Source organism: Cetorhinus maximus, chromosome 17 (assembly GCF_964194155.1).
Source record: "Cetorhinus maximus chromosome 17, sCetMax3.hap1.1, whole genome shotgun sequence".
Lineage (NCBI taxonomy): Eukaryota > Metazoa > Chordata > Chondrichthyes > Lamniformes > Cetorhinidae > Cetorhinus > Cetorhinus maximus.
In genome coordinates, this window is record NC_135895.1 from 7,046,160 (window position 1) to 7,073,582 (window position 27,423).

The following is a 27,423-nucleotide window of genomic DNA, read 5'->3' on the forward strand; positions in this document are numbered from 1 at the left end:
TTGATTAGTGGAGGAGGCTGGGTGCTGAAGAGGTGAGTAGGGCTAAATTCCAGCTCCAGGATTTGAGCACAAAAAACAAAGGCTAACAGTCCAGTGCAGTACTGAAGGAGTGCTGCACTGTTGGAGGTTCTGTCTTCTGCGTGAGTCGTTAGGCCACGGCCCTGTCTTCCCTACTGGGTGGATGTGAAAGACCCCACAGCGCTATTTTGAAGGGGAATAGGGGAAATTATCCCACATCTCCTGGCCAGTATTTAACCTTCAGTCAACATCACAAAACAGGTTATCTTGTCATTATCACATTGCTGTTTGTGGGAGCTTGCTGTGTGCAAATGGGCTGCCGCGTTTCCTCACATTACAACAGTGACTACGCTTCGAAAATATTTCTTGGCTGTGAAGCACTTTGAGTCATCCGGTGGTTGGGAAAAGCACTATATAAATGCGAGTCTCTCAAGTCATTCTGGGATGTCATTGGTCACGTGCTAATTGATACTTTTAGCAGCTGTGATCTCGGAATGGCAAACGAGGGTGAGGGTAGCTTATACAGTCCTGTTTGAGATACTTTGGAGAGTATTGTAGTTTTTGGGGCTAACTGTATGACCTCCTGAAAAGTGGATGAAGACAGCTTGCTGTGTGTTGTCAATAAAAGACTTAGATTTTTGCGAAGGTCCGCCAGATAGCTAATAAAATATTAAATATCACAGTGTTATTGGAGGAAACAAAAGCAAAATACTGTGGATGCTAGAAATCTTAAATAAAAGCAGCTTTTATGTCCACTTGGAGGAAATAGTAGGCTGGTTAAAATGGTGTATGAAGAGGGAGCAATTATTAATGGGAACGGTTTAAATTGGAGCTTGGTAACAAGTCAAGTTCCCTAGGGTCCTGCCTTTGGTCCTCTATTGTTCATTATGTTCTCAAAGCTGATAAATAGCATTAAGTTGCATATATGAAAGTATGTCAGGAGGTTGCAAGCTGCTAATAAATGGTGGCTGTAATTCACCGTGGGAAAAGTTGTGTACATTGAGCAGGTTAACTTAAAAAGTAATATATATTTCCAGTCTGGGACCCCACTAAAAGTAGAACAACAGGAAAGGGACCAGTCAGTCATTAGATGGCTATAGGGAAAACAAAAAGGACTGAACTTAGGATACTTTTTTTCATTTACCTATTCATGGGATGAGGGCATTGCTGGCTAGGCCAGCATTTATTGCCCATCCCTAATCGCCCTTGAGCAGCTAGTGGTGAGCTGCTGCATTGAACTACTGTAGTCCATGTGGTGTAGCTGCACCTACGGTGCTGTTAGGGAGGGAGTTCCAGAACTTTGGCCCAGCAGCTGTGAAGGAATGGCGATATATTCCCAAGTCAGGATGGTGAGTGGCTTGGAGGGGAACTTGCAGGCAGTGGTGTTCCCATGTGTCTGCTGCCTTTGTCCTTCTAGGTGGTAGAGGTCACTGGTTTCTAAGGTGCTGTCAAGGGACCAGTGGCCAGTTGCTGCAGTGCATCTTGTAGATGAAATAATACTGCTGCTGTGCGTTGGTGGAGGAGGAAGTAAATACTTAATGTGGTGGATCAAGCAGGCTGCTTTGTCCTGGATGGGGAAAGCTTTTAAATGTTGGATCTGCACTCATTCAGGCAAATGAGTATTCCAAAAGCTCCTGACTTGTGCCTTGTAAATGGTGGGGAGTCAGGTGGTGAGTTACTCACTGGAGAATTCCCAGCCTCTGACTTGCGCAGGTATCCACAGAATTTATATGGCCGGTCCAGTTCAATTTCTGGTCAATGGTAACCCCCTTCCCCCACAACGTTGATAGTGGGGAATTCAGCAATGGTAATGCCATTGAATGCAAACGAGACAGTTAGATTCTCTCTTGTTGGAGATGGTCATTTTCCGTCATTTGTGTGGTGAAAATGTTACTTGCCACTTATCAGCCAAAGCTGAATGTTGTCCAGGTCTTGCTGCATATGGGCTCCGATTGCACTATACTGAAGCAGTCATCAGCAAACATCCCCACTTCTGACCTTATGATGTAAAGGTCATAGATGAAGCTGCTGAAGATGGTTGGGCTGAGGACACCACCCTAGCGAACTCCTGCAGCCCTGGAACCGAGATGATTTAACCTCCAACAACCACAACCATCTTCCTTTGTGCTAGGTATAACTCCAACCGGCAGAGAGTTTTCCCCGATTCCCATTGACTCGTTTTGCTAGGGCTCCTTGATGCCACACTCGGTCAAATGCAACCTCGATGTCAAGGGGCAGTCACTCTCACCTCACCTCTTAATTTCAGCTCTTTTGCCCATGTTTGGACCAAAGCTGTAATGAGGTCAAGAGCTGAGTGGCCTGGCAAATTCCTGATACTCCTGAATATATGAACCTTTGGTAAATTCTCACTTGAAAATATTTCTGTTACCACATCTATCTCCAAAACTCCAAAGAGGTCACAAAAAGTGGGCAAAAATTATATGTAAAGTTAGCCCTGAAAGGAGGATAGGTTTGGAGAATTTGAATTTTCCAAATGACAAACCATTACTGAATATGCTTGAGGGTTTTTGCATTGTTAATGGATTTGAATCAGCAGTTTTAGGTTAGGTGTTGAACTGAAATGTGATGGGTCATGTCTATAAAATGAAAAAAGTCAGCATCATGATTAGATTTCCAGAAGGCTGATTGGCTTATAGAATTTTCTGCAGCTTTTGCTGCAATCAGACATGGGCTTCCTTTACCTTCTGAAAGGAACAGGGTTAGAGGCTATTGAGGACGGAGTAGCATCAGTGAGAAGAGAAAGAATAAGCCCTGACTCCTTTCCACGTCTGGATAGTCAAAATGTTCCTCCCAACATCCAGTCCTTGCCAGCTACTGCTGACTTATAAATAGCCTCTACCTGTATCTCTCCTGCCCTGCCTCTGATCTTTTAAGTCAGCAGCGGAGGCTCAGACTGAAGTCGAGGGGGAACATTGCTACTTTAAGTATTGCAGCATTACCTCAGCAACAGCTGGATCCAATAACTATGGAAATATCTCTCCAGCAATAGGACAATGTGAATGAAGATTTGACCTGTATTTAAATTAGGCCCCTACCTCCACTTTTGGCACAAACACAAACATGTAATTCTACTGTTAAACATTAGTATGTACAGTACCTAATCACTTCAATATGGTCATAGCTTGTCTCCGCTTCCTTTAGACTGTTAGACAATGTTCCAGCATAGGCTATTTCTTTGTGGATCAAAATCTTTTAATACACTTTTAAAAATCCAGATCGAGTCACTCTCTTGTAAGTTAATGATACTGCAATTCCCATGTTCAGCCAAAATGGTGGTAAAGGGACCAAAGCTAATTCATCTACTGTAGAGCAGTTTCATGTGCCCTGGATTGCATTAGAAATATTTAATTCTCAATCCAAGCCAAACTGCATCTCGGGAGTATTCATTGTTTGTTGATTTCTGTGCTCACTGTGAGGAAATGTCTGTCTTTTAGTTTGGTTAACTTATGTAAAGATCAATCACTCCCAGATCAGAAATAAAAGTTCCCACTATTCTGCCTCCGAAAAGCGCTCCTTGATTCAACAGTGTTGACGTTTATTCACATCCACATCCCACACTGGCTAGACTATGGAGTGAGAATATTAACTGAATAGCACAATTCGTGCCAGTTCCGTGTTCATGTGGAATTAGGTCGCGATTATCTCTACTCATTTCATGTAGGACCCTTGGAGGAAGCAGAAGGCACTTTTAATCCATCTGTCTGGGTTGAATTTGAGCCTAGGTCCCAAAGTCTGTTGAAGATACCCACTTGGTCACTATTAAGATAGACGGTAGCGTCAGTTTTTATGATATTTTAAACTACAGTGAAGAGTCATACAGACTTGAATGTTAACTGTTTCAGCATTTTGTTTTTAATTTCAGATTTCCAGCATACGGAGTTTTGCTTTCATGTACTTGAGCTACTTACCCAATTCTATACGCACACATTTCCTCAATATTAATGCCTCAGAAGTGCCTAACTCCGGAATATTACCAGTTAATCAGAAACAAGCATCCAAAGGGATAGATTATCAGAGTTGGGCCAACTCCGGAGACCTTTAAGATGGCAGGTGGTACCCAGATGCAGAAGCCCACCCTCACCGTTTTCCACGGATCTGAGTTTTGCCAGGAGGGGGCAGGGCATGAATCTCTCAGTCAGCAGGCAGGAAACCTGAACTCAGCAGGGCCATCTGCAATTAGTGCGGAGTTCAAACAGTTTCCATTTTCGCTGTTCCAAGGGCCTTAACCTGCATTATGGGAGTCACCAATTTATGGAGGAAGTGTAAATGTTCTTGAAGGGTGGATAAGGTCAGTTAGCATCATGATCTGAAGGTTTTAAAATCCACAGACCTCTGAGGTCATGAAAGACACTATATAAGAATTGTCTTCTCTCTTAAGCAGTCCCTCAGGATCGAGGATGGCTTGCTTCCACTCCAGTTCGATGGGTTGACAACTCCAATGTATGATCTGCAGACTCTGCCACATGTGGGGCAGGTGGTGCTTGAAGGTTTGAGTAGATGGGTTGTTTGGAGATTTGTGAGGCAAAGAGCAGTTGAATGGAACCAACTGGATTGCTCTGCAAAAAAAGGAGTCAGCGCAGGCTCAATAGACCAAATCACCAACACCTAAACCGAGCTGATTCTAGTATAATTCAAGCTCTGTGTAGTATGTAAGCATCAGTATCAATGTCAGACGTACATAAACATCTGGTTAAAAATGGGATTTACATATAACCTTTTTGTTGGAATCAATTATTTTGATGGGAGTCAATTTCATATTCACCAACTTACACTGAAATCTTAATCTTGTCCTCCAACTGCACGTCTACTTAAATACGAACATATGAATTAGGAGCTGGAGTAGGTCATTTGGCCCCTTGAGCCTGCTCTGCCATTTGATAAGATCATGGGCTGATTTGACTGTGGCCTCAACTTTACTTTCCTTTCTACCCTTTGGCTCCCTTGTCAATCAAGAATCTAACTCAGCCTTAAAAATATTCAATGACTATATGAACATACAAGTTGGGAGCAGGAGTAGGCTATTTGGCCCCTTGAGCCTACTCTGCCATTTGATAGGTTATAAGTCAGTCATGGTCTTATGTACTTCCAAATCACCCATGCAGTATCACTTCAAATATCCTAATCTCACTTTTTTTCAAAAGAATAATTCAATACTGCAAGTCAATCCCTAATTTAACATCCTCAAAATTATGAGATACTGCTGAAATTTCTCTTTAGAAGATGGGGTCCTTAGAATTAAATGGTATTCTAAATGTGGTTGTACCTTTACATTTACAGGGTTAAAATGAGCGATATTAAACAAATTCGTATTTACCCAACTTGAAAATTCAAAAGAATGAATCCTGGTTGGATAAATGCAAATGAATAATTTAATTGATCCAAAACATAATCCTGTTACAAAGTACATTTACAAGGAGTCCTTTGAGTTGGTTCTGGTGTGCAGAACTTCCAAATTTGAGGATATAATACTTCTTAAAAGAAACATCGCTGTAGACTTCAGCAACCAGGCATCTGCTCTTCCAGAATTTATGTTCAAAGATTCCAGTTGGCGTCAGTTTTGGATAAAAATCGAGGACTGTTTAGATTGCCTTCAGGATATCCAAAATACATCAATGTGTAAAGGCAGTGCTGCCAAGGAGCATGCGTCATGGCTTCGACCAGTCCCAGTGAAAGATCAACTTTACAAGTGGAACTTCCTTCGGCTTGTATCCATTTCATGACGCTGAAGGAAAAGAAAGCAATGCAGATCAGTAAGGGAATGAATACAATAAGATACCCTGCATACACTCAGTATGTGACAGGTTAATCTCCTAGCCCCAGTTCGTGGCAGGGATTCATTCCCCTATTAGAAAGGTATTAAACTACCTCTGCTGAGCAAATTTATACACTCTACATTTTTGCACTGCATCCAACAGTCGGGGGACTCGAGCCACATTTAGGAACAGCAGAAGCAAATTTCCGTTATCTGTTCTCAATCATGTGGGCCACGTGCCAATTTATGGGAAATTGAGGTGGCACTAAGACAATGCTAAAATTTTAAATTTTGTCAAAGGCCTTCAGTCTATCTTTAATACCATGCACTAGATATTTCAAACAACCAACAAATTATTCTATGCTCTATACATGACCATAATTCAGGAGAATCTACAAAATTGTGTTGCTAGCAACAACACTTACATATCCCTTACCCATAACCCTCCCTGCAATTAGATAAAAGCAACACAATGAATTACATGGTAGAACGTACTATAACCCTGACATACATATTCTCACTCAGTCAATATATTTATCTGTGCTCCTCTCCGCAGATGCTGCCAGACCTGCTGAGTTTCTCCAGGTATTTTTGTTTTGGATTTCCAGCATCCGCAGCTTTTTGCTTTTATTTTAATATATTTATTTTGTTTAATTTTAAGTTACAATTACAGCATATTACTGACATTCTGATTTGAGATGGTAGTCAGAATCGCAAAAAAGATTCATTTGATTACAGCTACAAAAATTAAATCTAAATCACCTCTGTTGATGTTTTGCAATAGACTGGGGCATGTTATATGTAGCCCCAAGATAACAAAACACATCCCAAAAACTGACCTTGTGGATCCATTCATATTCTCCATACTTCGAATCAAATGTCCCTTTCTGCAGCGATCTCAGTTTCAGGGTGAAACGTGGCCCAAGTTCCTGAAGGCCAACTTTCTTTTCATTTCTAAATATGTACCTTTAAAACAAAAGCTCTGTGAGCATCTGGTTCTAATTCAGTGGAGATATCAGTTTAACATATTCCTTTGAATTAACATGAATTCACTAGAATGGTTCCTGGGAAGAGGGGATTGTCGTTTGATGGGTGTGTTTTTTTTTAATATATTCGTTCATGGGATGTGGACGTCACTGGCTAGGCCAGCATTTATTGCCCACCCCTAATTGCCCTTGACAAGATGGTGCTGTGACACCGCCTTGAACCGCTGCAGTCCATGTGGTGTAGGTATACCCAAAGTACTGTTAGGGAGGAAGTTCCAGGATTTTGACCCAGTGAAGGAACGATGGTATAGCTGGAGGGGAACTTACAGATGGTGGCATTCCTTTGCATTTGCTGCCCTTGTCCTTCTAGGTGGAGATCATGGGTTTGGAAGCTGCTGTCGAAGGAGCTTTAGCAGATTTCAAAAGGGAATTTGGACAAATACATGAAGGAGAAAACCAAGGCTATACGGAAAGATTGGGGGGGTGAGACTAATTGGATCATTCTTTCGAAGGGTGGTCACAGACACAGTGGACTGAAGGTCCTCTTTCTGTGCTGTACCATTCTATGAAGTGAATTTTCAAAGTCACAAACATAACCACTGAACTGGATTTTAAAAAAATGGGGGATAAACTCAAAATTTGCAGAAGCAAAGCATCTGAACCCAGCTGAGTGTCCCAACATTAGTATGTAGTCGGCAGCTGTTAGCTTGCATGAAAACAGGTCTGGTAGATTTTGTTAACTGTTATTGTAGTGCTTAATTAAGCTCGTGTGAAATTTTAAATATAAGAAATGAAGAGTGGGCTATTTGGCCCTTTGGGACCACTCCACCCTTTAAACAGATCACAGCTGGCCTTCCACCTCAATTCCACCTTCCCACGCTGTACGCATATCCATTAATTCCCTTAGCACCATATAATCTACCAACTTCTGTCTTGAATATACTTAACGACTGATTATCCACATTCAAATTTGAATGTGGAATTCAAAGATTCACTTTGAAATTTCTTCTCATCTCAGCCATAAATGGTCAACCCCTTATCCTGATACTCTGACCGTGTTCCCAATTCCCCAGCCAAGGAGACATTTTATCAACTTCTACTCTGTCAAGCTCCTTACGAATTTTGTGTTTCAATTAGATTACCTCTGATTCTTCTAAACTCCAAGGGATATAGGCCAAGCTCATTCTCCTAGGCACAACCATCTTCAGCTGCTTCATCAATGACTTTCTCTCCATCATAAAGTCAGAAATGTTGATTGCACAATGTTCAGCACCATTTGCAACTCCTCAGATACTGAAGCAGTCAGTGCCCTTACGCAGCAAGACGTGGACAATGGACAATCAGGTAATCATAAGTGGCAAGTGACATTCACGCCACTCCAGTGCCAGAAAATGATCATCTCCAACAACAGAGAATCCAACCATCTCCACTTGACAGTGAATGGCATCAATGTTGAATTCCCCACTATCAACATCCTGTGGGTCACCACTGACCAGAAATGGAAATGGACCGGACGCATAAATACTCAGGCTACAAGAGCCGGTTTACCATCTCAAGGGCAATTTGGGATAGGCAATAACTACTGGCCTTGCCAGTGATGCTCACATCCCATGCACAAATAAAAGCAGTGCTTCCCAGGTTCTAACAACTTGCTGTATAATTTTCTTTCTCCCTCACGTCCACTCTGGTTCTTTAGACCCTTGGGATTATTGAATAGATTGCTGCACACAAATGATGAGAGAGCTCGGACCTCACCAACATACTATATCATTATTTGAAAGGTATAGATAGTAGTTTAACTAAATTTGATTGCACATGTCTCCTGTTTGTGTGCAAAGTGAAAAACTTCTGTTTCCTGTTTGTTAGATTTAAAGTGTTTTTTGACCCTGGGTCAAGGATTTGAGAATGTCACTGAACTCACACTGAACTGCACTTGCGATGCCATGGCATACAAGGCTATGGGCCTAGTGCTGGAAAACAGGATTAGAATAGTTAGGCACTTGTTTGACCGGTGCAGACTCGATGGACCAAAGGGCCTTTTTCTGTGCTGTAGACCTCTATGACACCTATATTGTTACATTTATCCAATTCTTACATAAGCAGACCTTGCCTTGCATCTAATAAAGTCACCAAATCGAAAATATATATATTCCAACAAGGACTTGTAGAAATATCAATATAGTTTAAAATACAATTTTAAAAGTGCACCTGTGAAATCTGAAAAATACATAATCACGCTGGTTATGAAAAGTTGCCACTTGGCGTCCCACAAATTGTGGACTGTAAGGGAAGAGAGAAGCAAACATTCTCCCAATCGTGTGTCCCAGCCGGGTAGAGAAATTATTAAGGATCACTTCTGGTGCATGCTCTGTTGGATCCTTCCCTCTCCTCTGCAAGAAAAGTTCACAGATCTGTGTTATATACTATTTTTTCCCTAAAGTGGTCTTGACCAAGTTCTGCAGCAATATATTATGCATCATTCATTCCCGAGAAAGGTTTCAATAATGACAAGGAAAATCTACTCTAGCAACATAAATAAATTTCAGTCACTGTTCAGTTTACATGATCATTGCTCAATACATTATCTGAACAGACAACAAAGTCATTGCAAACATCACTGTCTGGACAAGGTCAGTGGGGTTTTGGGGTAAGATCTCTACTGTCATGTGTAAGGTAGCTTTATGCCTAGTTCTTTTACAAGCTTTTTTACTTTAGAAATGGTCTATAAACAGACAGCAATCTTTCACCTAGCGCAATGCTCCACATTGTCCATTTTTTTGTGGTATTATTTGAAGTTTAAATGTAATAGAAACCAAATAAATACAATTATATTACTGAAAAGACAGATATATTGCCAAAGCTTTTTGCCTTGCACTCATCAGGCCAAACGCAAGAATGCAAAGTTTCAAACAGTCACAACAATTTATACTACAGGAGAAAAGGGTGCTTGATTGGTTGGCAAGTCAACTCTGATTGGCCGAGGCATTGCCATGGAGAAAGTAGCGGGGAACTATAGGCTCCCCAAGCTCCTGGTAGTTCAAAAAAGACACAAGGCTTGAACAAATTCCTTTTGTTTGCACTCTGCTTATTACGTTTGAGTACGGACCGTACTTGCAAATCCCAAAACAAAACATCTATTAGGTGTGATTTTACACTTGGGCAGCACTTGCTGAACAATCCAGGGTGTGCTAATACCTACACTAAAACCAATTTAAGATGATCAGTTGAGCTTGTAACATGCTCATTAACGATTGCTAAAAGCAACATACATTCATGCAGGGACACATTTCTCTTGGTCAATAAGACTCGACTTGCAAACCAGTCAGCACTCGTTTCCCCTGTAGTATAAATTGTTGTGATCCTTTGAAATTTGGCAATCTTGCATTTGTCCTGATTGGTGCAAGACGAAAAGCTTCAGCAACATGTGTCTCTTTTCAAGCAATATTCAAGTTCTGTACTACCTAGCAAGTAGCAAATTATATAATTCACTAAGAATTATTCGTATTTATTTAACCAGCCAGTGATGTCAACTTTTAAAAAATCCATCAAGATTCAACATGGGACATTACTTCATATAAGGAACTAAAACATATATAGCAAAGCCATTCTATAACTTTCTATGTTTTCCAGTACACACTAAACAAAGTTCCTTAACATTTCACCTTAAGTTCTTTGGCTAAACGCACACTAGACATCTTGAAATGTGCTGTTGGTCCATTGGGGAGATGACTAACAATTAATCCATCTGTAGTTTTGGTTAAGGTAAAATAAGTTGTGTTTCCATGAAACTTCACAAAATGATCAGCTGGAAGACAAGTTTCTATTTAAATGAGAGATGGTGATGGAGTTGGGAGACTTGAACTCCCTATTGTGTCACCCACTGCCCTACATTGTTACGACAACTGTGGTTACCATATAGGATGAGACGTGGGCGTTTGCTGGCAAGGCCAGCATTTGTTTGTCTATCCCTAATTATCCTTGAAGGCGGTGCTGAGCTACCTTCTTAAAACCGAGCAGCCATTTCAGAGGGCACGTAAGAGTCAGCCACATTGCTGTGGGTCGGGAGTCACGTGTATGCCACATGGGGTATGGACAGCAGATTTCCTTCCCTAAAAGACGTTAGTGAGCCAGATGGGTTTTTACGACAAATCGACCACCATTATCATGGTCACCATTACTGAGACCAATCTTCAATTCCAGGTTTATTAATTGAATTTAAATTCCACCAGCTGCCGTGGTGGGATTTGAACCCGTGTACCTGGAGCATTAGCCTGGGCCTCTGGATTGCTAACCCAGTGACACTATCACACGCCCATTCTAAAAGTTTATTTAGGCAGTTTCAGTGTTAAATATTGAACAAAATCATAACAGGCTGCTGAATAAGCTGTGGCATATAAAGAGGATGTTTTAAGAAAATGAGATATAGATATACTGTGGGAAACCAGTGAGGTTGAGAAATGCTGCACAAGCAATGCCATGTGCACTCAAGCACTAATGTACTGTGCATAACACATAGTATTCAGCTATTCTTACCTGATCTATATCAGTGCAAACACCCACTAGGTTTTGGTTTTCCTGCTTCTGAATTCTTTTTAACATAGTTATCATGAAAGTCTCACCCAGTTTCCAAGTTTGCTAAATGTTCTGTGAATAGCCGAAGCAAGGCTAAAACCGTCGTTCAATGTAACATTTTACAGAAGATAATTAGATGGTGCAAATGTTTAGTTATCAGCAATGTACAATTCTTGATCACAAGTACTGATAAGGACGTTAGTTTAGCTCACCCTGGCTCAGTCACCTATAAAAAACGTTAGCATCTAACCTGCCCAGTCTTAGTTGCTGCAAAGGGCATTAAATGTCAGATATGCAGTGTTCGAACGGAGTCACATGTGTGTCAGGCAAGGGAGGGGCTCACGCAAGGAAATTAGTGACCTAGTTGTTTTTAAAACAATTGGACAGTTTTCATGGTCATGAAAATATTGAATTCAATTTTACATCGTTCCAGAGTGGTACTTGAACCACGAGGTTGCCGGGTCCTTTATTTCCAGTGAAGCAGTGCTGTGGATTTACCACCCCTATGCTGTTCAATACCACATATCTCCACTTCTCCAAGGGCCCCTCTTACCTGCTACCTTCAAAACTCAGGGGTCCCAAGTTCCTCCTACAATAACACAATTAGTAGGCATCACAGCTAGTTAATGCAAGTTTAGAAGACTGCCAAATACTCCTGCTTACATTTTATTAAAACAACACTGCTGAAATGCACTACAGAAAGAAAGAAAGAAAGAAAGAAAGGAACTGCATTTTTACAGTGCTATATACAACCTCAGGGTGCCCCCAGAGTGTCTTGCTACAAAAGTAACATTCAAAAAGGAACCAAATAAATATAGCACTGGCAATATCTGAAATGTGTAGAGCATTAGAGTAACACAAAACACTGTGACAAGTCCAAGTTTAAATGGAAACACCGAAGAAAACCAACTACATTTTCAAACAAGCTGACAAATGTAAAGGATACTTGGGACTTTCCGATCTTCATTGATGACAAGCAAGTCTGTAAAATCTCTAGCAACACACTGGGGTATGATCTTTTTCAGAGCCAATCCTCTCCTGTAGTAGACGTGCGAGTTTGGGACTATCTTTGCTAGCTGCTCACATAGCCTTACTGTTCTCTGAAAAACAAAACCACCCATTAGAGATTTAAAACTACGCAGCAGCTGAGGGGCAGTGATTAAGGCACCGTGACTGGATGCTGGAATCCTGGGCTTAGGGGAGGAGGTAAAAACCTGCGCCAGATTATTTGCCACTGGAAATTCCATCTGGGCTAGGCTGATTACTACAGAGGTCAAATAACAGACTACAGCAAACCAAACAAAAATACAACCTGGCCAGCCATACTGTGGCTAAAAAGAGCAGGTCAGAGGCTGGGAATTCTGTGGTGAGAAACTCACCTCATAACTCCGCAAAGCCTGTCTACCATCTATAAGGCACAAGTCAGGAGCGTGATGGAATACTCTCCACTTGCCTCGGTGATTGCAGCACCAACAACGCTCAAGAAGCTTGACACCATCGAGGACAAAGCAGCCGGCTTGATTGGCACCCCATCTACCACCTTAAACATTCACTCCCTCCACCACCGACGCACAATGGTAGCAGTGTGGACCATGTACAAGGCTCACCAAGGCTCCTTTGACAGCACCTTCTAAACCAGCGACCTCTACCACCTAGAAGGACAAGAGCAGCAGGTGCATGGGAACACTGCCAACTACAAGTTCTCATCCAAGCCATACACCATCCTGACTTGGAAATATATCGCCGTTCCTTCACTGTCGCTGGGTCAAAATCCTGGAATTCCCTCCCTAACAGCACTGTGGGTGTACCTACACCACATGGACTGCAGCGGTTCAAGGTGGCGGCTCACCACCACCTTCTCAAGGGTAACTAGGGATGGGCAATAAATACTGGCCTAGCCAGTGACGTGCACACCTCAAGATCAAATAAAATACATGTCCATAGCACTTTTACAATGGATAAAACATTCCTTGGTGCTTCTGAATTGAGACAGAGAGGAAAGGGCACCAAGCCGCAGCAGTGGAAACAAAGAGGAGGCTGAATCGGAAATTATGGATTTTAGGAAAGAAGGGATTGGAAAGGGAGAAAGGTTTAGAGACAGAGTTCCAGAGTGGAACCAAGTCTCTAACACTCAATGTGGGTAGAGAAAGGAGGGGTATATAAAAAACCAGGATCTAGTCTTACACATGAAGAGTGACCAGTGATGTGGAGTTTCAGGACCGTGCACCCATGGAATTATACTCCAAGCAGGAGTGAGCACCTCCAGGTGAGAAAACCTGGCACAACCCTCCCCATTACAATTACATACATCTCTTGCCCCATTAGTATTTACTTTCACACACCCCTCGAGGCCTGTCAGATGTGGTAATGAGGATCTTCGGACTCGTTTCTCGGTTGAAGTAGGAAGAAAACTCATCTGTTGCTTCATCGAAAGCCACCTGTGGGAGATTGATTTCATTTTTAAATAAACAATTGATCTGTACATTCTCTTGACTAAAAGTTTGCATAGTTACTCAAGTGAGGATTACCTCTGTCTGGCTTCAATCCCACCTAGTTCCAATTTAAAGCACTTTGAAAGGATATTTTTTTACGTACAAGAATTTCCCATGTAGCTAACTCAATATGGAGGCAAGAGCAGCAAAACATTGCCTCTGCTCTCTAATCTCATCATAAAGGAAGCCCCACACTCTGCCAAATAAAAATTAAATCCTTTCACCTAAGATCCAAAGTTGAAAATTATTGGTATTTAACTCCACATAATATGAATTAACATTAGTGGCCATCCAAATAAAATGCAGCCTGGACAACAAATCAGATGGGGCCATTAACAATGATTGACAAGGAGTTTGACAAAACCTGCAAAATTACCTCTTCGTCATTCGGGTCCACAGTTGTTTCATCATATACTCGCTGGTTTTCAATCGTCTTCGGAACTGGTTTTGGTGGTGCCTTGGAGACAGAAAAGTGTAATCAGGGAGAGCAAAGTTACATTCACTTAAAGACAAGTGACTTTTTCATTTAGCTTTTTGACATGAACCCACAAAGCTCAAGCCCGTTTTTGCCAAGTCGGCCTCCTCAGCACCAATCTTTCAGATGTGAGCAGCCACTCATCTTGTCAAAATCAAAAAGCAAGCTCCCCTACATTACATGGAATGACTTAAAACACAATGTATATTTGCAAATTATTCTACTTAAATATGGAAACCAATTATCTACACTATAGCACTGCCTCCTGGAAAAGGATAAATTCCACTCTCATCCCCCAAAACTGTGCTATAACGTGTACAAAAGCCAACCAGACCAAAACAATACCAGGTTGACTTGGGGCATTAGTTATGAGGTGCTACAACTGGCCCTACTGTTCTTAGACTGCAGAGGGGGAAAATCAGCTCCCTCTGTGCCCCTTGGTTCAGTAACCCTCAATGCTCTTGGCCTAATAAACATCTATTGACCTCAGTTTGAAACTGTCAACCAACCCCCCACCGCCTCTGCAGCTTCTTGAGGAGCATTCCAGATTTACACGCTCCTTTGTGAGAAGAAGTGTTTTCTGGCGTCAGCTCTGAACGGCCTAGCTCTAATTTTAAGATGATTCCCCCTTGTTCTGGAAGACTTAAATATAAAACTGTGCTAGACTGTGAAACCATATTACAGCAGGGTTTTAGCATCTTCAAGATTGGAGGAACAATGATGGCCGAATGGCCAAACTGCCAGCGACACCCACGTCTCAAAGAATAAAAACATTTTGAACTTGTACATTAAGCAGGTTACCTTGTCTCCAAGTGCCTCCCTCTCTTTCTGCCGTTTCTTTTTGGCTGCCAATTGCTCCTGAATAACAACAATGGGTAAAATGAATCTGTATCATTCAGAATCAGAACGTACATAAAATCTGGTCTCCATCAGAAAACCCGCCACATCTCAAAACTTAGGCTGAACCACAATTACAAATATTACCAGTTGATCTGCAATTATTTTAGTCCTTCTCAAGAATAATGTAGAGGAACAGTGGCGGGAGCAGCTTGCTGAGGCTGTAGTTATGGTCAGCACTAAAGTTCGTGGTTTGGCATTAACTTGAAAGCCAATGTGAAAATTAAGAGTAGAAAATATTATAATTTTCATAACATTGTGACCGATTGTAAAGAGAGGTTAATGGTGGGGTTTGGATTAGTTTCTCTATGTAGATGTGTGTGTGGGGGGGGTGTAATTGAATTGGAGGAAGCTGGTCTGGAGTTTTTGAGTTATCAAACGGGAAGCTAGGCTTGAAATGCTAAATACATAAACATAGCTGAAGTTTTAAAATGTGAGATGTGAGGAATATTTGCATTTTTAGATAAATTAGGTTAGTTTGAATTTCAAAGAGGTGGTAAGATGCTACACCTAGCCATAAGAAGCTAAGCCAAACAGTGTGTTTATTTTTCCCAAAGATTACTGATAATATAAATCTTTCATAGTACTCATATTATGAGAAAAGTAAAGTTGCAAAAACATATCGGAACAATGGAATTTACATTAAAAAGGGAGAAACATGTATAAAGGAGATGAGGTTGTGTGTAAGAGGGCAGGCATTCTAAGATCTAACACAAGTGTGAAAAGCCTCCAGCCTCTATGCATCAAGTTGCTGTCTACAGGAACCGAAGTTAAGAAAACTCACTGCGAATATCATGGTCCAGGGTATTGTGTGCTTTGCCTGGGTCTGTTGAAATGTATTTCATTTTACCATTACCTTAACGAATGTGTAACCGGGAGTCAGATTAATTAGGGGATTTAGGAGTTATTATAGTAGCAATTTGTAGGCCTATGTACTTAAAATCTCTTCTTCTATTAATAAAATGTTCAATTTAGTTTTGTAAAAAACCTCTAAGATTCGGTGGACTTATTACTACTGAATTCAAGGCATACATCTCGAAATAAAATACAAATCGCAAAGCAGTTGTGGCAGCTGTTTCAAGTTTCCCCCTCGGATTTGAGCAGCTCAGCATTTACCATCTGCTGTGCCATAAAATAATAAGTTCAATGGAATTCAGGCTTGACTTCACCACATAGGGTCTTCCATACCAGCAAACATGCCCTTAGAAAGAAAAGACTTGCAAATATGTAGTATCTTTCATAATCCAGGTTATTTCATTGGCTGTAAGGGTTAAGTGTAGTCACTGTTGTAATACAGGAAACGTGGTAACCAATTTGCCACGTTTCCACAAACACTGAGAATGGTCAGATAACCGGACTTAGCGATGTTGGTTAAAGGATAAATATTGGCCAGGGCATCAGGGAGAACTTCCCCGCTCTTCTTCGAAACTGTGCTGCATAATCTTTTGCGTCCATTTGGTTTAACGCCTCATTCAGAAAGCAGTATCTCTTGACAGAGCCATGTTCCCTCAGTCCTGCCCTGGAGTGCCGGCCTGGATATAAATAACTCAGCAGCAGGAGCACTGAATCCCTCCTATTTGTGACTGCCCCTGAGGCCAAAGGTAACCAGGACAAGAGGTCGGCAAAGGGCTCGACTCCCAGCTCAGCTGTACAGAAGAATGTCTGACCCAAATGAAAATTTTACATAAGCAGCTTTTCCTGCTGTTTATGAACATACGCACAGCATAAATGTGGGAAATTCAGCAAAAAATGGGAATAATTTTCCTTTCAAAGCAATTTCATAATATTAGAAAGGTCCCATTGTTATTGCGGTTAGACAGACATACAAGCTTTCTCCGAAGGCATTCTGTAATTAATGCACTGTATTGTACAGCTACGAGATTTTTAAAAATCAAGAAAATACCGCCCTAGGGAGCGAAAAGGGAATCATCTAAAGTCAATCCTGTACAGTAACGCTAAAGCACTAATATTTGTCTAGCTCCTTTTCACGTATTTCTTCCTACAATAAAGGACTATGAACCACTTACCCACATAAACATTGTCAGCTTCCTTGCATCATTACCACAGCAATGGCAATTTTGAAGAAAATAAGTTAGGCTTTGCTTGTTTTTACCATGCTGTCACAACGATTGCTTACCATATTGGCAAAAAAAGAATCTGCATTTTGAAAAGTGCCTCATCTCCTCTTCAATTAAATCCTCTTTTTGAGGCATGGATAAAAAAGGCAGCCAATTTACACATAGCAAGGTTGCATGAATCGGAAAAAAGGAATAACCGATTAAAAATATCTGGTGGTGTTGGCAGAGAGATTGGGTGGGATGCCAGGAGAACTCTCTTGCCCTTCTTCAAATAGCGCAAGGGGATTTTTATTTTTACAGCCACCCAACAGACAGATAGAACCACGTTACCATCTCATCTGGGACACCTCCAACAATGCAGCACTTCGTCAATGCTACTTCAGCCTGGATTACATACTCGCGTTCTGGAGAAGAATGTCAATGATAATTTTTACAGAGGGTCATTGCTGCAGCTGTCAAACCTACATGCTAATCCAGGATTTGGGCAGCGCTGGCAAGGTCACAACTGATGCCCACCTCTAGTTGCCTTGAGTTGGTAACGATGTTCACCCTTCTTCAATTACTGCGGCTCTTGTTGTAGCCATGCTCCCACAATGACGGGAGTTCGAAAATTCAGCAATACTAGAAGGAATGGGCATTGTACATCCAAGTCAGGGCGGTGTGTCACTTGGGAACTAATGGCATTCGCACTACATTACTGTTTGCCTTGACAGGTAGCAGAGTTTACAAGGTGCTACTGAAGTAACCTAGACAAGTTCCTGGAGTGCACAAAAGCAGGCAGATTTGAATCCTGTGGCAGCAGCAATAAGCAAGTACCCTGTCCTGGATGTGTCGAGCTTCTAGACTATTTTCATGATCAGAACAATTTAAGAAAGCGATGAAAATTCCAACACTTGAGTCTTATAGATGGTAGACAGGCTTCTTATAGCAGTTTTAATTCAACACTTTTAAATTGCTCCAACTATCCATGACAGAACTGCTCGCCCTCGAACTTCAACTAAAGCCATGCAGCTCAAAATATTCCCCCCAGTCAACCTTTGGAGGCACAGGAAAAAACTATTGTACTGCTGGGTATTTATTCATAGCTCAAGTTGACACGGGATGAAAATTTCACTCAACCGCCACCATAGTTCACTGGAAAATGTCAGCAAACCTGTTACAGCATAACTGTCCTCCCGACAATCAAATGTGTATGTGTATCAGATGACTGACTAAACCAGTTTTACAGATATCGGAACCACATATCGATACTGCCTTACAGAAATGCAGCAATCTATCCAAATAAGCTGGGAGAACATTTGCATACATATATCTATCAGGCTGTGAAGCATTTAAATCCTGCAGAATATTTGCAAGGCAAGTCTCACTGCCTGTAGATAAGGTTCCCAGTTTTAGATTCCAACCAAAACAACTCAATGTGACTTGAACAGAAGTCTAGTGGCCAAGTCTACTAATGCATCTTTATTTTATGAGGGGGAATTTTGACAGAAATGCTTTTCTTCTTGGAAATGAAAACTATTTTTCTGCCCCTCAATATTGATTAAAGAGTTCACCATCACTGTGAAGTAACTTCAAACCTGTCCTGACAAATGAAACAGCAATGCTTTTACAACCCTTATCAACATAAAGCATTGAGAATAACCAGAACCGGCCACCAAAAATAACTCAAATAAATACGTAAAATCATGAAAATGTAACACTGAACCATTTTCCTCTTTCTAACTTGCGCCTGTAAGAAAGAAAATAGAACTGTTCAACCAAGTTTGCGCTTTCCTCTATACAAGCAGCAATCTTAATCTATTGTGCACACCTAGTTCCTATATCCTTTTGTTCCCTGTTCTCTTTCTAATCAATTCATAAAATGTTGACATGGTTTTTGTTACAAACGCTAGTTCCACTAATGTGTTCCTCAGCCTCACTATACACTGACAAAAAACAAATTGCTCCTATTCACCATCACAAACCTCTTCCATTTACAGTTCTGGATTTTATATTGTAGAAAAGATATAGCGGAACTGGGAAATGTGGGAAAAGATGATTCACAAGGAATATGGAACTCACTACCATAGGGAATAGTTCAGTCAATTAGAATAGGTTCACTGTACTGCTTCCCCTTTAGTGTATGTTCACTAGATTGGTCTCAAGGATGAGGGGGTTGTCCTATGATGAGAGGCTGAGTAAACTGGGACTATATTCTCTGGAGTTTAGAACAATGAGAAGTGATCTCATTGAAACATACAGGTTCTGAAGGGGTTTGATAGGGTAGATGCTGAGACATTGTTTCCGCTGGTCGGGGAATCTAAAACAGGGGGGCACAGTCTCAGGGTAAGGGGCTGATCATTTAGGACTGAGGTGAGGGGAAATTACTTCACTCAAATGGTTGTGAATCTTTGGAATTCTCCACCCTAGAGGGTTGTGGATACACCATCATTGAACATATTTAAGGCTGGGATAGGCAGATTTTTGATCTCTCTGGGAATTAAGGGATATGGTGAGTGGACAGGAAAATGAAGTTGCAGGCCAAGGTCAGTCTTGATCATATTATATGGCAGAGTAGGCTCAATGGACTATACTGTCTACCCCTGCTCCTATTTCTTGTGTTCACACATGGGAGAAAGGGATAGAAGGATATACTGATAGGGTGGGAGAAAGTACAGTTGGAAATGGTGTATGTGGAGCATAAATACCAGCATGGACCCATTTGGGTAGAGTGGCCTCTTGGTGCTGTAGACTATGACATTTTATGTAATATGCTATCGTGGATCTATGTAGACAAGAACCCTAAAGCAAACTGATTACACATTGTGCTAAGGCTTGTGAACAAGAGACAGATTTTGTTTGTCTCTAATTTTATCCCCCAAACCACCTGGTTTGCAATGAGCAACTAGCAGCATCAGACAAAAGGAGAAATCAAACCAAAGGCTTGGTTTTTAGCTGCTTAACTACAATTTTATATTCTATATATAGTCTTGCCAAAGCAAAATTATAGGTTAGGAAAAACTTGCACAATTTCCAAGACAAAGGAGAAAATAAGGAAAATTAGCAGAAGACAGGGAAATGACAGATGGGAACCAGATGATAGACTCACCACAGCGATAACAACAGGTAGGAGACAAAGAAACATCTCAGCCTAATTCAGACTTGCCTCTCCCACTACCAACACCCACATTAACAGCCCCTGCTTGACCCCCACATTGTTAATTTTTGTCCCATTTTCCTTCGCGATTTAGCCATTCATTTCCCCACTCATTCTTCTCCTCCTCTCCCTTTCAGCCAAACTTATGTTCCTCTCTGTTGCCCCGCTCACTCTTCCCTAGCCTCTCACATTTCCTTCATATTTCAAAAGTAACTACACTTCAAAAATACTTCATTACTTTGATTCTAACCACCCCACCCTTGACATTGAACAACATTAGCATTTCTGAATCCAACATCATCAACATCCTGGGGTTTACCATCAACCAGCCATATAAATACTGTGGCTACAGGAACAGGTCAAAATCTTGGAACTCCCTCCCTAACAGCAATGTGAGTGTATCTACACCACGTGGACTACAGCGGTTCAAGACGGCAGCTCACCTTCTCAAGGGAAATTAGGGATGGGCAATAAATGCTGGCCCAGCCAGCGACACCCACAACCCATGAATGAATAAAAACGCTCCAGGATCTGAACACAAAAATCTAGGCTAACACTGCAGTCTAGTACTAAGGGAGTGCTACAGTGTTGGAGGTGCCGTCTTTCAGATGAGAGGTTAAACCGAGGCCCATAAGCCCTCTTTAGTATTGAACATGCCTGATCAGCTTCGCTAGGAGGGCCACCTCGTCCACATGCCTGTCACAAGGTTCCCGATACAAGAACTCCACTCGGAGCTTCGACACGGCAAGCAAGCCCCAGGAGGGCAGAGGAAACGCTTCAAGGACACCCTCAAAGCCTCCTCGAAAAAGTGCAACACTCCCACCAACATCTGGGAGTCCTGGCCCAAGACCACCTGGAGTGGAGGGAAAGCACACAGGAAGGAGCTGAACACTTCAAATCTCATTGCCAAGGGCTAGCTGAAGTCAAGTGTCGACAGCGAAAGGAACACGTGGCAACCTGGGCACCCCACGCACCCATTCGCCCTACCACCCTCTTGCTCCATGTGTGACAGAGACTGCAGCTCGCACATTGGATGCTTCAATCACCCGAGAACTCATTCTTAGTGCAGAAGCAAGTCATCCTCACCCACTAGGGACTGCGTAAGATGATAGGCCCTCTTAGCTGAATGCAATAGATCCCATTGGCACCATTTTGAAGAACAGGGGAGTTCTGCCTCGTATTCTGGCCAATATTTATCCCTCAATCAACATCACCAAAAAAGCAGAATATCTGTTCATTATCACACTGCTGTTTGTAGAAGATTGCCAGGCGCAAATTAGCTGCTGTGATGCCTCGTTACAACAGTGACTGGAGTTCAAAAGTGCTTCATTGGACGGAAAGTGTTGAGGCATCTAGTGGCCGTGAAAGACGGTATATAAATGCACGTCATTCTTTCTATTCCTTAACTCCCCCTCATCATCCATTCCAATCCGCTCCATTACTTCCCCGAGATCCCCTCTCCCACCTCCCAAACTCCACCTCCACTTCCCTTTCGCAGCCCCAAACCTCTCTCTGCCCCATCTCTCGCCTCACCTCTAACTTCTCTCCACACCACTCAGCCCAACTCCCCTCCGCCTACAACCCTCAACCCCCCCTCTCCAAGGACCCTTCCCCTCACCTTCGCTCTCCCCCATCTTCACTACCCCCCCATCCACTGTCCCCCTAAGCCCCCCTACACTCTCCCCTCGACCACCCTCTTCACTCTCCCCTCGACCCCCCCTTCACTCTCCCCTCGACCCCCCCTTCACTCTCCCCTCGACCCCCCCTTCACTCTCCCCTCGACCCCCCCTTCACTCTCCCCTCGACCCCCCCTTCACTCTCCCCTCGACCCCCCCTTCACTCTCCCCTCGACCCCCCCCTTCACTCTCCCCTCGACCCCCCCTTCACTCTCCCCTCGACCCCCCCTTCACTCTCCCCTCGACCCCCCCTTCACTCTCCCCTCGACCCCCCCTTCACTCTCCCCTCGACCCCCCCTTCACTCTCCCCTCGACCCCCCCTTCACTCTCCCCTCGACCCCCCCTTCACTCTCCCCTCGACCCCCCCTTCATTCTCCCCTCGACCCCCCCTTCATTCTCCCCTCGACCCCCCCTCATTCTCCCCTCGACCCCCCCTCATTCTCCCCTCGACCCCCCCTTCATTCTCCCCTCGACCCCCCCTTCATTCTCCCCTCGACCCCCCCTTCATTCTCCCCTCGACCCCCCTTCATTCTCCCCTCGACCCCCCCTTCATTCTCCCCTCGACCCCCCCTTCATTCTCCCCTCGACCCCCCCTTCATTCTCCCCTCGACCCCCCCTTCATTCTCCCCTCGACCCCCCTTCATTCTCCCCTCGACCGCCCCTCTTCACTCTCCTGCACCACCCTTGACTCTCCCCTGACCCCTTCACTTCCCCTCCACTCTTCATTCTCCCCCCCGACCCACCCACTCTTCACTGTCCCCCCCGACCCCCACTTTTCACTCCCCCCCTCGACCCCCCACTCTTCATTCTCCCTTCGACCCCCCCACTCTTCACTCTCCCCCTCGAACTCCCCCCACTCCTCACTCTCCCCCTCGAACTCCCCCCACTCTTCACTCTCCCCCTCGAACTCCCCCCACTCTTCACTCTCCCCTCGACCCCTTCACTCTCCCCCCACTCTTCACTCTCCCCTCGACCCCCACACTTTTCACACCCCCCCTCGACCGCCCACTCTTCATTCTCCCCCCGACACACCCACTCTTCATTCTCCCCCCGACTCCCCCACTCTTCACTCTCCCCACCGACCCCCCCACTCTTCACTCTCCCCACCGACCCCCCCACTCTTCACTCTCCCCACCGACCCCCCCACTCTTCACTCTCCCCACCGACCCCCCCACTCTTCACTCTCCCCACCGACCCCCCCACTCTTCACTCTCCCCACCGACCCCCCCACTCTTCACTCTCCCCACCGACCCCCCCACTCTTCACTCTCCCCACCGACCCCCCCACTCTTCATTCTCCCCTCAACCCCCCCACTCTTCATTCTCCCCCTGACCCCCTCCACTCTTCACTCTCCCCCTGACCCCCCCCACTCTTCACTCTCCCCCTCGACCCCCCCACTCTTCACTCTCCCCCTCGACCCCCCCCACTCTTCGTTCTCCCCCTGACCCTCCCACTCTTCATTCTCCTCCCAACCCCCCCCCACTCTTCACTCCCCCCGACCCCCCCACTCTTCACTCCCCTCAGCTCCTCACCCCCACCCCCCCACCTCTCCACACCCCCCGGCTCCTCCCCCCCAGCCCCTCACCCCAGCTCCTCACCCCCGCCCCCCCACCTGCTTACCCTCACCCCCGCCCCCCAGCTCCTCACCCTCACTCCCCAGCTCTTCACCCCCACCCCCCCCCGCTCCTCACCACCCCCCCACCGCCCAGCTCCTCACCCCCCCAACCCCCAGCCCCTCACCCCCGCCCCCCACTCCTCAACCACCGCCCCCAGCTCCTCAACCCCACCCCCCCGCCCCCCAGCTCCTCACCCCCCCGCCCCCCAGCTCCTCAAACCCCCGCCAGCTCCTCAACCCCGCCCCCCACCCCCCCGCTCCCCCCCACCCCCCCCCCACCACCCGCCCCCCCAGCTCCCGCCCCCCCAGCTCCCGCCCCCCCAGCTCCTCAACCCCACCCCCCCACCCCCCGCCCCCCGCCCCCCCACCTCCTCAACCCCGCCCCCCACCCCCCCAGCTCCTCAACCCCGCCCCCCGCCCCCCCAACCCCGCCCCGCCCCCCCAGCCCCCCGCCCCCCCAACCCCGCCCCCCAACCCCGCCCCCCACCCCCCAACCCCGCCCCCCCACCCCCCCGCCCCCCAACCCCGCCCCCCCACCCCCCACCCCCTCACCCCCCCCCCCCCAACCCCGCCCCCCCACCCCCCACCCCCTCACCCCCCCCCACCCCCTCACCACCCCCACCCCCACCCCCTCACCCCCCCCCTCACCCCCCCACCCCCTCACCCCCCCCACCCCTCACCCCCCACCCTCCCCCTCACTCCCTACCCCCCCACCCCCTCACTCCCTACCCCCCCCACCCCCTCACTCCCTACCCCCCCCACCCCCTCACTCCCTACCCCCCTCACTCCCTACCCCCCTCACTCCCTACCCCCCCACCCCCTCACTCCCTACCCCCCACCCCCTCACTCCCTACCCCCCCACCCCCTCACTCCCTACCCCCCCACCCCCTCACTCCCTACCCCCCCCACCCCCTCACTCCCTACTCCCCCCCACCCCCTCACTCCCTACCCCCCCCCACCCCCTCACTCCCTACCCCCCCCCACCCCCCCCCTCACCCCCCCCACCCCCTCACCCCCCCACCCCCTCACCCCCCACCCTCCCCCACCCCTCACTCCCTACCCCCCCACCCCCTCACTCCCTACCCCCCCCACCCCCTCACTCCCTACCCCACTCACTCCCTACCCCCCCACCCCCCTCACTCCCTACCCCCCCACCCCCCTCACTCCCTACCCCCCCACCCCCTCACTCCCTACCCCCCCACCCCCCTCACTCCCTACCCCCCCCACCCCCTCACTCCCTACCCCCCCCACCCCCTCACTCCCTACCCCCCCCACCCCCTCACTCCCTACCCCCCCCACCCCCTCACTCCCTACCCCCCCCACCCCCTCACTCCCTACCCCCTCACTCCCTACCCCCCCACCCCCCTCACTCCCTACCCCCCCACCCCCTCACTCCCTACCCCCCCCCACCCACCCCCTCACTCCCTACCCCCCCCACCCCCTCACTCCCTACCCCCCCACCCCCTCACTCCCTACCCCCCCCACCCCCTCACTCCCTACCCCCCTCACTCCCTACCCCCCCACCCCCCTCACTCCCTACCCCCCCACCCCCTCACTCCCTACCCCCCCACCCCCTCACTCCCTACCCCCCCACCCCCTCACTCCCTACCCCCCCCACCCCCTCACTCCCTACCCCCCCCACCCCCTCACTCCCTACCCCCCCCACCCCCCCCACCCCCTCACCCCCCCCACCCCCTCACCCCCCCCACCCCCTCACCCCCCACCCTCCCCCACCCCCTCACTCCCCACCCTCCCCCACCCCCTCACTCCCTACCCCCCCCACCCCCTCACTCCCTACCCCCCCCACCCCCTCACTCCCTACCCCCCCCACCCCCTCACTCCCTACCCCCCCCACCCCCTCACTCCCTACCCCCCCCACCCCCTCACTCCCTACCCCCCTCACTCCCTACCCCCCCACCCCCCTCACTCCCTACCCCCCCACCCCCTCACTCCCTACCCCCCCACCCCCTCACTCCCTACCCCCCCCACCCCCTCACTCCCTACCCCCCCCACCCCCTCACTCCCTACCCCCCCCACCCCCTCACTCCCTACCCCCCCCACCCCCTCACTCCCTACCCCCCTCACTCCCTACCCCTCCACCCCCCTCACTCCCTACCCCCCCACCCCCCTCACTCCCTACCCCCCCCACCCACCCCCTCACTCCCTACCCCCCCACCCCCTCACTCCCTACCCCCCCCACCCACCCCCTCACTCCCTACCCCCCCCACCCCCCCCACCCCCTCACTCCCTACCCCCCCCACCCACCCCCTCACTCCCTACCCCCCCCACCCCCCAGCTCCTCACTCCCTCACCTGCCGCCGGGCCCGCTTCCACCGCTGGAACATGAACTGCCGCCGCTGTTTGTTTTTAATCTCGGACACACTGAACACGGGCGGGAACTGGGCCTGGGGCTGGGGCTCGGCCCCGGCCTCTCCGCCCGGCTCTCGCCGTTTCTTCTGCTTCCCCTCGAGCTCCATCTTCTCGCTCGCACACGCGCGCGCGGTATCGCCCCCACCTAACCGCGACCTTTCACCCAGCCCGCGCCTCACTTCCGCTTCCGGGGTGACGTCAGCACCCTCCCGTCGCGCCACCTGCTGGCGCAGGGGAGCCGCCGCTGAGCCCGGCGCGCATGCGCAGCGCCAGCAGCCACTCAGCCCCTTGGGGTCAGTCAACCTTGAGAGTTTAAGGGAAAGGAGAAAGTGCATTTTTTCCAATTGTTGTGTTGCACCATCTGAGGCTCAACCTATTGCAAGGGGAATGGAATATAAAAGTAGAGAAGTCTTGCTGCAGCTGTTGGGTTCCTTGGTTCCACCAGGGTGACTTACCACCCCAAACTTTATTGCGTTATCCCGTAAATCAGTGGCTTGTCCCGCGTCAGCTTCTTTACCGTATTGATGATGTTGGAGTTTTGTCACAGCTATGGTAGCATTCTGCCCGTCACTCCCCTCCCACCCACAACCACCCCTCTCCCCCACCCCCACAATCACCACCACCACCACCAACACCCCCCCGCCCCCAGCCAGCACCCACTGTTACAAATTTGCATCGATGCCAAAATGTCCCTTCAATTTTCACCAGTCGTTACTCACTCTGGTGCAATCATACCTCAATACTTTATTCCCCTTAAGGAGGGATTTAAGGAGCTCTTGTGCTGCAGCGATAGCGTCCCTGCTTTCTGGACCGGAACTCCACGTTCAAGCCCCACTTCAGGACTCGATGGCCAGGGAAAGTGTGTGCAAAACATGACCAAAGAGCTTGACTATCAGCCTGTAAATCCTTCCAATACCCCTGATGGCAGATGGCAAGAGCAGAAGGGTTTCCATACTGCAGAAGGCAACGCAAACCACTGCAGCCCTTTGCAAAGCATAATCAATCAAGCCAAGCATTGCCAATCCAATGGATGTCAACGGTCATCGACACCCTCTAAGGGCCTGGTACCAGAAGGAGGAGGAGGAGGAAGGAGGGATGTACTTGAATTGGAAGCAGTTCAGAGAAGGCTCACATGGCTGATTCCTGGGATGAAGGGCTTTGCCTTATGAGGAAAGGCTGAGCAGGCTGGGCCTGTCTTTGGGACGGACGGCCTACACACCTAGAATCACACTGGCACTGAGGGTGGAATCGTCAAGGAAGGGGAGTTCATTTGATTGTTCCATTTCAAAGGCGAATTTGAGCACAGGATGGAGCCCATGAAGACATGTTAAGAAA

At 47.0% G+C, this 27,423-nt stretch overlaps 1 protein-coding gene across 1 annotated transcript; it reads right to left on the minus strand.

The window, feature by feature from the left end:
* Positions 1-2,812: 2,812 nt before the first annotated feature.
* On the minus strand, positions 2,813-26,267 carry rpf1 (ribosome production factor 1 homolog). Its single transcript, XM_078560678.1, has 9 exons — positions 26,031-26,267; positions 15,118-15,174; positions 14,218-14,298; positions 13,692-13,787; positions 12,296-12,449; positions 10,440-10,522; positions 8,986-9,167; positions 6,631-6,757; positions 2,813-5,761 (listed from the first exon to the last, which is right to left on the minus strand). Exons 1-9 carry the CDS (start codon positions 26,193-26,195, stop codon positions 5,720-5,722), a joined length of 987 nt encoding a protein of 328 aa, XP_078416804.1. The 5' UTR covers positions 26,196-26,267; the 3' UTR covers positions 2,813-5,719.
* Between the last annotated feature and the right edge of the window lie 1,156 nt (positions 26,268-27,423).

Bases quoted from the DNA above. Each gene is read 5' to 3' on its own strand.
- rpf1 (XM_078560678.1), bottom strand. From the start codon at position 26,195: ATGGAGCTCGAGGGGAAGCAGAAGAAACGGCGAGAGCCGGGCGGAGAG. The intron at 14,299-15,117 runs GTAACCTGCTTA...TCTGTCTCCAAG, and splicing joins GGGAGGCACTTGGAGACAAG to GCACCACCAAAACCAGTTCC. The intron at 10,523-12,295 runs GTATCCTTTACA...CCAAAACTACAG, and splicing joins TGAAGATCGGAAAGTCCCAA to ATGGATTAATTGTTAGTCAT.